Source organism: Engystomops pustulosus, chromosome 3 (assembly GCF_040894005.1).
Source record: "Engystomops pustulosus chromosome 3, aEngPut4.maternal, whole genome shotgun sequence".
NCBI lineage: Eukaryota > Metazoa > Chordata > Amphibia > Anura > Leptodactylidae > Engystomops > Engystomops pustulosus.
The window spans coordinates 44,898,134-44,916,097 of NC_092413.1; the positions used below are offsets into that span (position 1 = coordinate 44,898,134).

Here is a 17,964-nt window from a genome sequence, read left to right on the forward strand (position 1 = left end):
TTGTTTATTTATCTATGGGTTTTGGGGAATTTTTACTACTATTCATTTTTATTTTTAGATTTTTTTTTTACTTAATTTCAGACCCCCTCGGAGCTTTAATTGCTTATCAACTGTATTGCAGAATATATTGGGGCACATTAACTCGTGAGGAGTTCACAACGGTCATGCACTGTGCGGCGATTCACTAAGATCGTGCACCCGATATCCTGCATGTGTCGCTACCCCGCTCAGGTCCGATGGAGTTCACCTTCTTCTTCCTGGTGCATGTAAGTGCTTGATCTTGCGACACAACTTGAAAGTTAAATCCTGTGCTCAGTCCGATTCAGTTGGATCTTCCGATGGCACGCCCTCCGATTTCTGTCGCTTGAAAGCTGTGCAGTAGCGCCAAATTTCGATCACGTGCGACACAATCCCCTGTTAAATACCTGTCACAGCCATGCAAAACCCGAAAATGGCGGAAAATCCAACCGCAAGTCCAGCCGCAGACCCTTAGTAAATAAGCCCCAGTGAGTTTACTGCCTCTATATATGTATAACTATATAATATGATGTTACCAATTACTGAGCGACTATGGTAATAGTCAGCTGGTTTCAGGCCTCTTCGCTGTTAATAAAACAGTCACACAAACATAACACATAACCATTTATTATGTGCAAAATACATAATACAATTCACAATACAAAGAAATCCAGAGACTTGTCTATTGTACTAAGCTGACCTTACAAGAGCACAATGGCCTCGTTTCAACTTAAAAAAAAAACAACACAATTTTGTTTTTAATACATTTTTTTGTTCCTTAAAAAAACTTTTTTTTAAACTTTTTCATTTATTTTAAAAGCAACCTACATAAAATGAAATAACTTTAAATAATTAGTGTTCACTTTCATGAAGTCATACAAGTATCTTGTACAATCTAACAGAATTACAGGGGTATGGACCTGCAAACCCGTTTCAAGATTTCTCTCTATAACTCCACCATTGTCTGGGCCAGCAGACTAGTACAGTACTGTTACACAATATTATATCAATCAATGCCGTTCACTACGTTCTATTGCCTCGCCTCTACCCTATCATATTGGAGGACATCTGTCGAGCACGTACAAAGACCTTGTCATTGCTGGCTATACATGACTTTGGTTGGGGGAATTAAAGGAAATCTACCACCAAGATGAAGGATTGTAAACCAAGCACACTGACATACTGGTATGTGCCCCCTCTGGCAGTATATGTTCTTCTTTTATCTTTTAATGCCCTGGTTTTTAATGAAAAAAAAAGGCTTTTAAAATTATGCAAATGAGCCTTAGGGGCTCCAGGCCTCATTAACACCTATGGAGCCGAGAGCGCCTTAGGCTCATTTGCATAATTTTAAAAGCCTTTTTTTGTAAAAAAACAGGGAATGAGATGATAAAAGAAGAGCAGATCCTGCCAGAGGGGGCACACACCAGTATGTCAGTGTGCTTGGTACCTTCATCCTGGAGGTAGATGTCCTTTAAAGCAGTCCTATCCGGGAATTTAATTTCTTTAATCATATTTCATCTCTTTTTACTTGTTAGCTTTCTGCAACTACACATTACTCAACAGAAAATGAAAATCTTTCTAAAATACTTTGTGCTGTGGGCAAGATCTCTGCTTGCGGTCAGTGAATACAAACACCCGGCGGTGCACTTTTATGAGCAGAACCCATTCAGGAAATGTTTTCTGCATTCTCCATTCACTGACAGAAAGCAAAGATCTTAAAAACTCAACTTTTGTCAGGATATTTTCTTAGAGCTAGTTAAAAATATCTTACATTCAATTACCAAAATACGGTTTTATCCTCCTGTCTGTCTGGTAGTCCCCTTAGGTCACATACAGTACATATGACTGGTGGGGAAGGGGCATTTTAGTCGGGGTGGGTACAGTAGTCATACATGGACCTAGAAATATATACTTCCAGATATCTTTCCCTGGTTTTGCTGCCTGATGATTTTCATACAAAACCACAGTAAAACTTTTATTACCCCATTGGGAGTGATGAAAACAATCACTGATTTAATAAGCCATTCGCAGTTTCACGTAAACACCATAAACACAGCGGTAAGTGACATTTTTTCCACAATGTGTGTATGGGATATGAATATGATACATACATATAATACCTAATGTGTGCAGATGGCCTTAGGGTAACAATGGAAAGTGGGGAAATCCAATTCTAACGGTGTCCATACTGGACTATACTGGTGTTGTTATAGTAATAAAGTTATATGTGCACAGACTCCATTTTCTCTGTGTTCTGTACTTTAGTATGTACTGGACTATACCCTAACGGTGTAGACATGAAAAGCATCTCTCCACCTGATATATCGTATGTAATCCTTATGGACACATTTAATGCCTTGGAATGCTAAACCACCTAGATGTCCTTATGGAACGTCCTGGGGGGGGGGGGAATTTAAAAAAACAAACCAAAAAAAAATACAACTTATCAGAAGATGGTCTTTGCTGCTCCTGTGGAGCACATGTGCAGTGAAGCTGGGATACAGCGCTCTGGCTTCACACATGTCTTTCAGTAAAAGTTATGGCTTTGTTTTTATAAGTTACCTCAGATCCTATAGTCTTCCTACAGGGATATTTAATGCATTAATGGAAAATCTGATTCATATATACATGATATACAAGGTTCAGGTTTTTTTCCTGTGTGGTAATTGTTGGCATACGGAGCAGATTTTTCTATATGCCTCATGTCAGTTTTGTTATGTGGATTTCATTTGGATTTCTATCACTGAACTCAAATAAGCAGATGAAAAAAAAGTAAAATTCTGCACTGAAATTTGCACCAAGTTATGTAGATTTTCCCTGCAGGTTTTGAGGGCTATAAGACAGTTCTATAAGGGAATGCTGGTGGTCTAGTGACCTGTTGGTATTCCTTAAAGGGGTTGGCCACTTTACCTCATGATTTGTGTGTTAGTATGGGGGACAGGATATTAGGTAATTTACCAATATACCGTATATACTCAAGTATAAGCCGAGCCCCCAATTTTACCACAAAAACCTGGTACAACCTATATTTTTTTTACTCAAGTATAAGCCGAGTTTGGGTTTTCAGCACATTTTTTTTGTGCTAAAAAACTAGGCTTATACTCGAGTATATATGGTACATCGATGAAACGTTTTGTACTACTCTTTTAATAAGTAAGGTGAAGCCTCCTGTCTTTTATGATTTTATTCATGTTTTTAAGTTGTTTTCAGTAAAGGTGTAATTTTAACACAGAATAACAAGCCTGGACGATGGAATCCCTACTTTTTTTTGCCTCCTGTCCTTCATCAGTCAGACATTCCTGTCCATAAAATGGAGGCAGATGGAGGGTCATGTTATCATCGCTAACTGCCCTTATATATCAAAAGAGTAGTGCAAAACTTTTAATAGATGTATATTGGTAAATGACTTAATATTCTGCCCTCCCCCCATTTATACACATATTACAGAAAACATGAGGTAAAGTGGCCAACTCTAGTTGAGAAGTTATCCCCAATCCACAGTAGCGGATAACTCCCTAACGGGAAAGGGCCGACAGCTGAGACCCCCACTGATTATGAGAACAGGACCCTCCAGCAATTAGGAAAATGGGGGGGGGGGGGGTCTTACTAATGCGTGCAGCAGCTGGTCGAACATGCCCCCTGCCATCCATTCAGGTGTAAAGGATGATAGCTTATCGTGAGAAGGTACAAGGACAAAGTAAGCTATAACTGGTCCGGCAGCTATACTACCCGCCCAGCTGAGATGATTAACTGTCTAACAACCAGATTGTCAGCTTTTATGTATTCAACACCCCCCGCTCTGCAGAAATATTACATTCAGATGTAGAAGTTTAGTAAGTTAAGTCTTCTTCAGAAAGGGCTATGGGAGTAATGCCTCCTGACTAAGCGTCAGCTCATATACAACTATTACTTCATTTTGCAGTCATTGTATTTCACTTTCGAGTAATCCCTCAGCGATATCTTTCCTGCCGTATGTAACAGAATCCTTCTGGCAGCCAAAACACAGGAAAGATATAAAACACACGTACATAAAACCCTTCAAAAACACCGAATATAGCAAACACTGCCTATGACAACAATTGTTATATACCCATTACAACATATAGATGTGATGCTCTAGAGCCAGCAAGAGATAACATGTTCTTATATATTAAATGTTAACTACTCATGCACTTTTATGAGTTATATGTAAAATAAACAGTTTTCCCGAAACTGTCTTACGACTCTCTAAGAAATATATCTAGAATGAAAAACTATTAGGATTTTTTTTTCCTTTACCATAATAACATTGTATTCCTACTGTGATGCACTGCATCCAACAGTGTAGTCAAACAAATGCTGGTGACAATGAGATACTTCCAGCAATATTATATGCACTTAAGTAGTGTACAGTCTACTACATACTCAACATCAGATGAATGCACATTGAAGAGATCTTGGACAATACCTTGGATTGTTGCACAGTATTACAGTGTAAGTGTCTTCATAGGGCACTACAGGTTATATATACATATGCACACATATATATACTGTTATGCCAAGGGAAGAGCATGACAAGGGGATTGAAAGACATTTCACATGTCATGAACTGACCCTTTTATTGAAGGGAATTTATAAGGAATTTTTACCAAGAAAAATTGCAGACAGTATAAGAAAACAGTCATGTTCAACTCTATCTTTGAGTATGTCCTTAGCTTCAAGCTTAAAAATTAATTGATGTATCTTCCAGAATTGTAGTTTCTCCAAGTTCACTAGAAGTTTTTTCACACTGCTGTGCATTGAACTAAAGCCACTACCCTCTGCTCTGAGTGAATGCTGTAGTATTCAACAGAAACTTGCTACAGCTATTACTCAGAGCAGGGGCTTTGTAGCAGCTCAATGCATAAAGCTGAGTGGTGGAAGGACATGCCCCCAGTGTACATGTAGAAGCTACACTCCTGGAATATAAATGCATTTTACACAATCCTACTAAAAGACACACAACCTCCAGCGCCAATACCTAACTCTGTCTGGAGCTTTGGGTGAAAACAGATTTTAGACTTCCTTTAAGTCCAAGGTTACAATTCATACAATACTGACGTCATAAAATAACCAGTGATTTTGGCAATGAAACAGAAATTCAGATCATATCCCTATTACTAGTCTGGGTAATACGGGAAGGGATTCTGGATACAGATACCAATGTCACTCAAATCTGTGAATTATATAAAAGTGGTTTCCATGCACAAATTTGTTAGATCAATTTTGAGGGAAGATGTTTCCTGAACAATAAATCCACAAGAACATGGGTTAAATGACCATAAGCACTACTCCTTACTGGATGATGGGAGTTGTGGTCCCTGATTGCTGTTCCATTTATAGCCTGTGGGCTGATAGAGGCAGTCAAGATGTGGTAAGAAAACCATTGACTGGGGAGAATGGTGCAATAAAATACTATGCATTACCCAATGTGAAATCCCAAGAAACGTACACATTACAGTACTGATCACAATTTTCCCATACCCCCCTGTTTTCATATACATTAATAGTGGTGAAGGATATCCTTTTCTGGGAAGTGCTTTGTGATACTAAAGCGGACGGAGAGGAGCTTTTTACCAACTGCTTTCTCAAACTGCGCTGAAAGGGAAAGTAATGGTGGCCAAGTAATGGTGGTCACCAACTGAGGGGCATACATGAAAATGGAAGTCTATATAAACAATTGGGAACTGGAATGGAACTTCCATGCCCCAGATTCCTCCTCACTATACGACCACAATGAGTCAAAGATTGGGTGGAACTGGTCGAGCATGCTCCGTTCAACTCATTCTCCAAATCTAATAGGCAGAAGGGTGTACAGCGCTCATACTGTCTCATGACATCACCAGTGATGCACATGATCAAACATATTGGTTCTTATTGATGCCTTCAATTGGAAATAGAAGTTAAAATAACACACATATAAAACAAGGAGTCAATGTCTTAAAAAAATACATAAAATATACATCATAGAAAAGACTCCATCACTAAAGTATATTACAAAATAACAGTACAGACGTGGGCAGGTCCTTGTTCCTCAGGGCATTTACATGTATGAGAGGAGTTGTGTGTATTCGATGGACAAACCATAATATCAGTGCCTATTTTCATGAACAAGACCACCCTCTCTATTCACAATTAAAAAAAAAAACAAAAAAACCCGTTTAATAAAAAAAAGAAAATCCATAGGCACAATACTTCTGTCTTTCAGTACTGTCCATGGAGACAATGGCTACATCTTCTTGCCTAAACAATCACTACTAGCCTATCAGTACAAATGTCCACTGCTCCAAACTTTCATCAAAGACACCATTGGCACGCATGATCCAGAACATCTGAATAGTGGAAAGCTGTTTCCATGTAGATCTTCACTTGAGCACAAATTGGCTACTATTATCCACCGTGTAAGTGTTCAGTAGCACACAATGCCCGATAGAGGAAGATTCCATCTCTGGGGGCCTCCCAGACTTTCTGAGTGCAAAACTAGCCATTGTGGAACTAAAATCCAGCTCCTAAAAATCTGCATCATCTTCATTGTTATTGTCATCGTTACTGTCATAACTGATGATCCCCTGAGGGTCATTATTGATGCGCTTATAGACAAAATGAAAGACTTGGAGGTTTGGTCGGCTGTGAAGCTCGGCTTTGATCTTTTGTGGGTAGGTGTCTTCACTTAGCTGCTGCCAGGTGTCGTCAATATAAAGGAAGAGGCCGTAATTTTCGGGATCCTTTACGTTAAATCTCTGTGCACACATCTGGCAAACATCATCTGTAGTAGTGTAGGGTTTAACTATAAGAGTCTTGCCCGTACACCCACTGTCCACCTCCTGCAGGGCCACCCTCAGGTAGTTCTGTAAAAAAATAAAACAATGGCATGGACAATGTCAATGATTGGTATTGTAATAAAGGATAAATGATTTGGGTTATCCATGTGATGGTATAACATCACATTGGTTGACTTAAATTTGGCTCATTTAGGAAATCTGTAAGTAAGGGTAGGTTGATATGGCTGTATTGGGTCGGTAAAGATTTTTGGTGTATCAGCCACGTTACCGGCCCAACCATAGAGCATCTGTTTTCCCTCCTGAACTTGGCTCAATTTTAGGGTTACGACCCTCCAATTATAATATGTGGGGTACCTGAAAGTCATCAATGGACGGAATGGTCCTATTTGTAGTCCTCCTCTTGTGCCATTGTTTTAATGTATCTCTGGTCTCTGAATTTAGTAATCGCGCTGCCTGCTCCTCCTGGAAATTCTTTATCAAGGATAGGGCTCCATAGGCGCTTGTCAAGTAGTAGCCTCCTAGAAGTAAATCACAGGAGCTATTTTAACACCTTAAATTCACACTAGCAGAACAGCGTACTTGTATCTGAGCAACCATACTTAAACATTATGTTTAACACATTGGGGTAGATTTATCAGAAGTCGCTTTCATTTCCCCACAGCTGTTTATAAAATTGAAGCTGAGCTTTGATTGGTTTCCTTGGGCAACTAGAACAGTTACCTCCGAAACGTATAATAAATCTTCCGCATTATGTTGTTCCCATTTTAATCCTTATGCTAATGAAGCAGTTGGTGCACCAAGGTCATGTCCTCAGTAGAGATAAGCCGGATTGATGTCCACGTTCGACATCAAGAGTCCTCTGGTCAATCATTGCTATGGCTTGTAGCAATGAACCTCAATTTGCCAGATTGGTTCAGCCACCAATCTGGAATTATTTCAGGGTTGGGTGACCGAACCGGAAACACGAAACATCACTTTGTTCATCTCTAGTCTTCAGCACCTGGAGCACCACTATTCCTGCCTGGACAAATACCCTTTCCATAAGATAAGTCAGAGATTTGTCTTCTGGGAATCATGAGGCGATAAAGGAATAAGTGATTTAGACAGGAATAGCAGTGCTTCTGGGAAACCCAGTCACACTAACTGCCTCATTAGCATATGGATTGCACTGGGAATATCTTGGAAATGGCATAATGGAGAGAAATAATAATAAAGTAGTGTTGGAAATCACAGTGCACTTCTCTACAAAATGCTGCCAGCAGATTATAACACTCTGGGAAGGTTGTGGACTCTTAAAGAGACCTTGCAGGACAGAGTAAGTTAAATGAAGAAAAATCACAGGGCTGCTCTTACTTCTGTCAATTTTTTCTGTTCTGTCATAAAAGCAGAAGAATGAAAATAATAACTATTAAAATAAATAGTTTCGGATATGATGAGCACTATACAGCACATAATGGACCTCTCTGGTCTTTTGGGTTCCCACAGCAGTATTTGTTAATTTGCCAGGAAGAAGGTTTATTCAGTGCCCTATATATTTTATATACATCTGTCTGATGTTACTTTATCTCTGGATGCCAGACCTGTACTATTTCTCTACGTCACAGAAACTATTTCTATTTGTAGTCTTTGGGGAGATAAGTGCAGGAAGCAGGAGAGGGCTCCCGGGGTTATCTGAGACGTACAACTCACTCAGCAGGATGGAACAATTTAGTTTAACTTGACCATAATAACATAGGAATTCTGAAATGGAAAAACCATGCAGTAGAAAAAACAACATTACACAGTGAAATAACACGTGCAGCATATTCTTCATCTACGGGAAACGACCAATGTTACTATTATGTGCTATTACTATCATTATTACTACACCACTTTCACCAGTATCCACACCATTTACATATCAAGTGCACATTATTCATGAAAAACACTCAGCTGACAGTATATATTTATGTATACAGTATATATATAAGCTGTATATTACCTTCTCCATGTAGTAGTGATGGGTCCAGCAATTCCATCATATATTCGATTTCAGTGTCAATTTCCAGCATGTCGCACTGAGCAATGACGTAAGTTAGTACTGGCAAAAAGTCGTCAGCGCCATACATCCTCCCTGGTTGAGACAAGAAAATCATGATTACTATAGATGTGAGAAAAATGGCACCAAAATATAGAATAAAATAATAAATCTGAGTAAAGTAAAGACTAAATGTTCCCATACACTTCAGCTGATCCTCACAACCCTGTATCATACACATACATAGTCATGTCATCCCACTGCAATACCAGGCACCACCACTACTCAATGTCAGGCACTGTGCCTGAGAAAACTTAGAGTTCTCACGGATTTATCACGAATGATAAATGGGAATGCTGAATGTTATAACTTCACCAATATAATAAATCTAAAATTGTTCCCTAAATGTTATCATTATGGACATCTCTATAAATTAATATGAACTTTTCTAGTAAACTAAGCTAAAATACACCCAATTGGGGAGATTTATCAGAAGAGTCTGAGAGCAGAATTGTTCTAGTTGCCCATGGCAACCAATCAGAGCTCAGCTTCCAATGTCCCACAGCTGTTTATAAAACTACAGCTGCGCTCTGATTGGTTTCCATGTGCAACTGGAACAGTTTTACCTCAGACATTTCTGATAAACCTCCCCAAATGACAATTTACTAGGTGGATGGCCATAAATTGGGCCTTAGTTAGGCAGCCGAGTATGGCTTCCTTTATGGCACAGAATCCATAGTATAGGATTGGGCCGCACTGTACCCACTTATGACTGGTATCTCTGTAGCAAATTGGCACCTTGAGGCTCCATAGTGTGAATCCATAGGAACTCTTTATGGTGCCGTAGGTGTCTCTTGTTGCACACGGGCTGTCCTAGGCACCAGTGTTGTTTGTAGCTACTAAAATGTGACAAAAATATGTTCTGGAAACTTGAGCTTTAAATATAAGTGAAAAAAAAATATCACATGATCCGAAGTTATTGTGAGAAAAGTGCCTATGCTGTACACAATCCAGTATATTGGCCATATGTATTGAGCCTATTGATAGACTATGCTGTAAAGTGTACAGAATCCAGTATATTGGCCATATGTATTGAGCCTATTGATAGACTATGCCGTAAAGTGTACAGAATCCAGTATATTGGCCATATGTATTGAGCCTATTGATGGACTATACTGTAAAGTTTACAGAATCCAGTATATTGGCCATATGTATTGAGCCTATTGATGGACTATGCTGTAAAGTTTACAGAATCCAGTATATTGGTCATATGTATTGAGGCTTTTGATGGACTATGCTGTAAAGTTTACAGAATCCAGTATATTGGCCATATGTATTGAGCCTATTGATAGACTATGCTGTAAAGTGTACAGAATCCAGTATATTGACCATATGTATTGAGCCTATTGATGGACTATGCTGTAAAGTTTACAGAATCCAGTATATTGGTTGTATGTGATGAGACTATTGATGGACTATGATGTAAAGTTTACAGAATCCAGTATATTGGTTGTATGTGATGAGCCTATTGATGGATTATGCTGTAAAGTGTACAGAATCCAGTATATTGGCCATATGTATTGAGCCTATTGATGGACTATGCTGTAAAGTTTACAGAATCCAGTCTATTGGTTGTATGTGATGAGACTATTGATGGACTATGCTGTAAAGTTTACAGAATCCAGTATATTGGTTGTATGTGATGAGCCTATTGATGATCTATGATGCACAGTGTACAGATCATAGTATAGCAGCCGTATGTTATGAGCCTATTAATGGCCTTTTCTGTACAATGTACATAATATATTGGCTGTATGTAAATTATAGACATAAACTAAACAGAGCCGGAATTAAGGGAAGCGACACCTAATAAAGAGGGAGATCTTGTTCCATGGAATTTCCTTCCTGTGCCTGAAGGATATAAGATCGGTACCTGAGTTATTCTCCATACACGTATAAATGAGCTTGCAGATTCTCAGTAACAGCATCACTTTCTTCTCCGGAGAATACATCTTCTGCATGGTGAACAACTTGACTCTGATCTTTTCCACATCTACTGCTTCTGGCGTTGGGGTCAGAACCCCAAGTTCCTGAGGAGTCCTCTTTTTTACTAGCAATAGGTTTTCCCTCAGTTGGCTCCAGGATCCATCTGTTGTGCGGAAGTTCTTTAGCATGTTTTCTATGTAGCCTTTAAGGGGCTTTAAGATGCATTTGTGCATGGCCTTCTCCAGGATGGCATCTGAAAACATCATTAAATAAGGAGGATGAAGAAAACAGAAATAGAAGCAAGAGCTATAGTCATAGGAACATTCTTCTTATTTTTTTAATGTCATTCATACTTTAGTACCTTTTTATTACTTTGCCCCTATTGTATGCCAAAAATGTGACATCCTCCAAAATAGCTCACCATCTGCCATTTTCTTTTGCTTCATTTGGCATATTTGGGGTCCACATTGTGTAAAATTCTGAATCTAGTTTTAAAACTAGTTTTTCTCAAATGGGACATGACTTAAAGGGGTTTGTTCCAAGTTTTCAAGTTAACTTGAGGGCCGAACTACTGGGACCCCCTAATAGTCACAAGAATAGGAGCCACCAGCGTCTTGTGGCTCCATTCAATATTATGGAGTGTCAGAAATGGTGCAGACTTCCAGAGCAGTGCCGGGGGCCAGATTAATGAAGACCCTCCGCCAGTTTTGATGAATCTGGCGCCCCCTGCACACTCTACAGGCAAACTGCACATATTACAGACTGCACTCGTTTTGATAAATGTAAGCCACAATGTCTAAAATAGTTATATCCTGTGACCATCCCATGCATCACATAACACCGTGGCAGGCTTCCAATAATAACACACTTCAGGAGGAATGCTTGGACTGCTGACATATCTGCTGCCATTCCTGGAAAAATCGACAGTAATATCGACATGCTGTTCTTGTGCATTACTTTTACTTATGGACAGGCGCCAGGACATGAGACAGTGGAGATCCCCTTTAAATGCTTTATCTACAGATACAATGACTGTGCAAACATCTCTATAGTGATCTAGTACCAATCCTTTGTGAAATCTTCAATTATAAGCCACCACTACATTCAAAGTCCTGCTGATTGGACACAGATGCCGTACTATACAAGGGAAGGAATGGGAGAACATGGATTTATTTCTTGCTTATGGACACATTTAGGAACAGCTGAGAGTGCAACTTCATTTAAAGAGGTCGTACTAATTTCAATTGTTAGGGGATAACAATCTGAATTGTGAGAGTACGACTGCTTGGGCCCTCATTGCTCATGAGAACGGACCCCACTACTAATGAAAACTGTACTCACTAAAGAATGGAGTGCTACTTTTAGCATGTGTCCTGCAATCATTGTATGGGAGCATGGAAATTGAAGAGTGCATTGTATGGCTATCTCCGTCATTCACTTTGTATAGAGATAACAATTTCTGATGACGGGAGGCATGCTCAGCCATAAACCTAACTATCAGAACCCCTAGCCACAACAGGACTTAGGACAACCACCTTAAAGGGGTTATCCAGGTTTAAAAAATGTCTTATGGCCGGGCTGGGGAGGGCTAGTTAAACATAATAAACACGTACTTACCTCGTCCGGCGCCGCTGATGTCCCGCGCCGCGGTCCCTTCGATCCGTGCCCCTGTTTGTTTACAGGGGCACGTAAGCCGCGCGCAGGGAGCTTCCGGTCCGCGATGTGGACGGCTCCTCCCATGCGTCCCTATCTCTCAGCGTTGTAAGCGCTGGGAGATGGTGCGCATGGGAGCTTCCGGCCGGCCGGAAGCTCCCTGTGCGCACTTGTAATGAAACCGGCGCACAGAGAAGACCGGCCGCGGCGCGGGACATCGGCAGCACCGGAGGAGGTAAGTAGATGTTTATTGTGTTTAAATAGCCCTCCCCAGCCCGGCCATAAGACATTTTTTAAACCCGCATAACCCCTTTAAAGGGGTTGTCTCACCACAGTTGCTGGCAAATGTCCACTCTGGCTCCTATATATACCCCATATACTCTTACAATGCATACAGACAGGGGAAACATATTTAATGGCTTTATTGGTGCTTTATGGACCCAACCATTTTGCTTTCCTGAAGATATAAATCCCACCATCTCAAAAATACAAGTTTCTTTTAAACTTAGACAGTCTGGTTTACCTTGTCATTGCCAAACCAAAATAGCCACCAAATTTCTGAAATCCTGTCTATTACATAAATACATTTATATAATAAAAACCCTGTAAAGTGATTTCTTCTACTTGACAGAATCATCATCATATGTCTTTGGTGATGTTCATTCAGAAAAAGAGGAAATCTATAGAACAAAGGCAATCCCCTCCATGAAGCGGTCATCTATCCTCAGCACGCTCACACTGACTTGACCCTCTGTAGGAACTACTAGCAAGCACTGGTTTGTGTCAGTAAGATAAGCTGTATGATAGTAACTATGAAACCTCCAATGTTCTGCATTCCTGGTGGAGCGTGTCCTTGTCAGCTATGAATAAACCCGTCATTACAATGCGGACATTGCTGATTTCCACAGAACTGCCGCGGATAAATGACCGCGTCCAATCACTTTGCTGGAATAATCAGTCAGCGGATGAAATGCGTGTCCAATTCACACAATCTTGCTTGACATGTAATGGATCTTTCTGCTGAATTATACATTTTAACTCGCTAATGGCCCAATGTTTAGATGCCATCTATACTGGAAATAGTGGCACCATCTCCTAAATCCCAGTTATGTAATGCTCCACATACAGAGAATCCTTAAATCTTCATCCATCTGTTTATTCTGTTTCACTATTTTAATATTTGACATTCTGAAATATTGGTAGTAAATCATTACCAAAAATTTCATATTTGTTGGCAGTTTTGTAATTTATATGTACATTTCTTTCTATATATGACCTCATTCTATTCCTCTCTCTGTTTATATCCATACCTTTAGTCTGTACCTACACAACTTTCCTACAGTAGGTTTTGTGTACATAAACCAGGGAATGATCCTACGGTATGCTGACTGTTCCCTGGCCAAGGCTTTGATCTAGATCAGGACACACTCAGCTTCAGTTTATACTTTTGCATAGACACATTCTGCTCTGTACATAAAAAGTGCCTTAAATTAAATTAAACTAAAATTGTTACTAAACTCTAAACAAAATTGCATAAATGAATGGTGCACATGATAACAGTAAACTTTGTAATATACTTTATTAAAGAAATTTGTTCCTGTGTCCTTCTTTTTTCCCTGCCTTTCTTCCTTATGTAAGCAGTTTGTGTGTATCAGCTTTCTGTCCTGTTCTCCACTGGTAGCGGAGGGATAAAGGAAACTGCTAAAGTGTCTAATGACAGAACTCTTTACAGATAATCCCTGGATAGTCGAATCTCTTCATCTTTGGCCTCCTTTCCAGATCTCAAAGCTGCCTCAGACACACTGCTCACTTCAGGAGAAGGAAGAGGCAAACATAAGGCACTGAGAAGCTGTGTTAATTAATGAAGGATGGTACATATTTTATAATTATCACCTGTTACATTCATTTTTTTGCAAATTATTTTCAAGGGTTTAGTGATGCTTTTAGGGAATTCTCAATTTTCGTTTAGTTTTGTTTTATATATATATGTATTGGAACCATAAGTATGTTTCTAGTCTCCAACAGATCTGGGCACATGGGGCAGATTTTTAAGGGCTGAAGCTTTCAGATTGGTGACAAAGGTTTATAAACAAAGGGCATATCTAAGGCGTAGTAGGTGAATATTAGCGTTCTTCAATATTTATAACGTGCCTTTCGCCTATCTGACATGTATATTTATCTAGTGACATTTAGGCTTGATGAATACTCAGCTGGCGTTCCCTCTCCCTACATTATACACAAAGGAGAATTACAATATCTAGCCCAGCAACAGAATAACAATGATGTCAGCGAACACTGAGATTCTTTATAGGGCCGCATTAGCATTATATACACTGACTCTAATCCACTGTAAGCAGTCTTTTCACGTTTGTTCTACAACTTCATAAATAATGATGGTCATTGTGATTTATTTTTTCTGAAAGTTTTCCAACCCAGGATCAGGAGACTACAAGGCACAAGACAAAGAAAAACTGCAAAAACACTGCAAGGCGCTGTCCACACTTCTGCCAAGGGTTTTTCACATGGATAGTGGAGTGCACGGAGAGGACGCTGGTTAGCCTCTTTCACGTCAAGGATTTTGGATAGTGATTGACAGACCGTCCAGATGCGTCCAATGCAACCTGGACATATTGCTGGACTGGCGGCCGAACAGCCTATCCGGCAAATTGACGCCCCTCCCCAACTAGCCCTGGCTATGATAGGCCATCCCCCTGGCCAATCACAACCATGGCTAGTTGGCTAGGATTTTTGGCCGCCAATCCGGCAATATGTCTGGGTCCTGCTAGATACAACCCAAATGGAAAGTTTCAATTCATCTCTAGCTATGGACATATCAAATCGGTGGTGGTCTGATACTTGGGACTCTGGTTGGACAAATTGTAGCACTTTAATGAGTATCATTCCATCTTACCAGGTCTCTGATGTCATGGACTGTTAGCAACTCAGTCCTACGTAGGTAATTAGGTCTGAGCTGCAATACCACGCAGAGCCACTATACCATGGATGGAGCTGTTCTCTGTTGGCAATGGAGAAACAGCAGCTCTCATCTAAATGCTGTGGTCTCTTCAAACAAGCAATCAGCAATGATGCAGCCTGTCATACCCCTCATATCATGCACAATAAAAAAAGAAATATCCCTTTAATGAATTCAGTTTATTATGAACATTAACTATTAGTTGGATTTTGTGAAAGTTTCTGTTCTAATAGTATAAGACACAGATACATTTGTAGAGCTAATATAAGCAGACAACCCCCCCCATCTGCTCATATATAGTATAATAATCAGATATAAGATATACACCCACATTACTCGCACAACAGAAGAACTTTCCCTTTAACCACTGTCCTGGACTAGAGGATTGCCTCATCACTACGGCAGAGCTGCTATACCTAGGGCAGGTAGTGACACATTATAGATAGTAACTATATATTATGTCAGCCACCTCCAGATTCGGCAATGCTGACAAGCACAATGTTCTTCCTATTATACAACTGTGATGCCAAAACCACATTGAGTTTCAAGCATTAGTCACAGGTTTCTGTCTGGAGGGTTGAGCAATGCAGCTTTGTTATGTAGACACACAGGCAATGAGGAGCAAATTATAATAGCAAATATCCAATTTTACTCGCTGCTACATCTAATATAAGATTATACAAGAGGATGTGAAGTATCATAACACAGGGATCAATGGATCTGGACACTAAGCAAAAGATAAGCCAACCTTTCACATGAAAATATACCATCAAAATCCATCATGATAAACCAGGGTCACTTACTCATAGTTCCAGACACCGTGACTGTGGCTATCTTCTTATATTTGTTATCTAGGGCCTCCTTCCTTCTAAAATAAACATTTATAGTTTTGCTAATGAGCATGAAGAAATCCTAGTGGTGTTACAAGAGCCTCTCCATGCTGCAGCTTCATAGGCTGTTACACTGTCTCTCCCTGCTCCCTCACAGTTGGGGGTGGGGTGTTGCTTTTTGCACACTGTAACATCCTGTGAATCTGGAGGGACTCTGATAACATCTCCAGAAGCCCTTCAATCTCATTATCATAATTTTAAAGTTTATTTTAAAAGGCAGTAGGCCTTGGATAGCAAATATAAGAATATTACCACAATCACAGTGAGTAAGTGTCCCTAGTTTATAATGCTGGATTATGATGGTAGATTTCCTTTAAGAGTGACCACATTATAATGGAACAAGGAGTTTATAATCTATGTCAGTGGTGGCGAACCTATGGCACGGATGCCCAATCTATGGGCACCTACCCCACCGCAGAGTTTACCAATATATCCAAACATAGTATGGAAATTTCTACACTTGTAGTCTTTGGACGTGTGCTAGCCGTTGATCAGGAGGCGGTTTATAGGACTCTAATATTCTAACATGTCATTAGTAAAAGCCACAGGAATAAGACAATATTGCATAATAAACAATAGTAGTAACAAAGGTGTAAGATGACTTTCCCACTACCACGCAGGGACTTCCCATGCTGAGCGGGCCGTGGCCTCCAGCCATAAAAACATGTCTGGTTCCTAGGACTTGTGGGTGGAGGAATTCGATTAGTTGGGGCACATTTACCAAAAACAAGTTCTGGCACTTTTTATAAGCCTGTGGTTAATTTTAGAAATGCCTGGGGCATATTTCCATACTCTACACGTGACCCATTATCCAAATACAGGATAATATCGTAGACAATATATCAGCCCCTGTTGTTATTACAGAATACAGGGTACTGGAGTTTGCTACTGAATTAGCAATTTATGAGCAATCATATGAATAGGGCAGATATTTACAAGATTTGCCTGAGGCAAGAGGCTCAACTCACCTCATGGCTAGTGCACGAGGTAAAACAGTGCTCTTCTATCAGCCGTCCCTATCATTTCCACTACAGATGGAGGGATGAATAGATGTCCATTGGGAATAAATGGCATCTGTATACTGTCCACCACTGACCATAAACAGGGAGTTGTGGTATATTGTAGAGCAATATAGTGACATCTTAGCAGCACATGTAGTCTCTATGGCTCCATATTACAGATCCATAGACTATCTATCACTATTGGGGAAGAATATATCATCCTATACATCATGGCACGCTAATGGATTCTATATACAGTCTGTAGCACTCCGGGGAACAGTATGGTCCCACAACAAACAATGGCTACTCTATTGTTTTGGTCCAATACAACACAGACCATGAGTCACATTTTCCTATAAGAATGCTACTGCAAACATCAACAATTGTACCATCACGTCATACACTGGTATCTATCGATAATATTAATTTTCAAGTCCCCAATCCTTTGTTCATATGGGAGATAAGATAATCTTCTTGCTGCAATGAGAACACATGCACGCTTTACTGAATCAAGTGTGCAAGTGCAATGGAGACTCAGAAGGAATAGCGGCTGATCGATTAAAAACAACCAAAAGTGTAAAAGTTACTCTAAGTAAGTGCAATCACAATGAAGGGAAGATCAATT

The 17,964-nt window shown here is 39.8% G+C and overlaps 1 protein-coding gene across 3 annotated transcripts in view; it reads right to left on the bottom strand.

The window, feature by feature from the left end:
- Positions 1 to 629: 629 nt before the first annotated feature.
- The window catches only part of RIN2 (Ras and Rab interactor 2), a 133,276-nt gene continuing 115,941 nt past the window's right edge, over positions 630 to 17,964 (bottom strand). For all 3 annotated transcript variants that reach the window (XM_072140633.1, XM_072140632.1, XM_072140634.1), the window contains 4 exons: positions 10,769 to 11,074; positions 8,800 to 8,931; positions 7,173 to 7,336; positions 630 to 6,884 (listed from right to left, as the gene is read on the bottom strand). In XM_072140633.1, the coding sequence (XP_071996734.1) occupies positions 6,546 to 6,884; positions 7,173 to 7,336; positions 8,800 to 8,931; positions 10,769 to 11,074 (941 nt within the window). In that variant the 3' untranslated portion in view covers positions 630 to 6,545. The remainder of the gene's footprint in view (positions 6,885 to 7,172; positions 7,337 to 8,799; positions 8,932 to 10,768; positions 11,075 to 17,964) is intronic.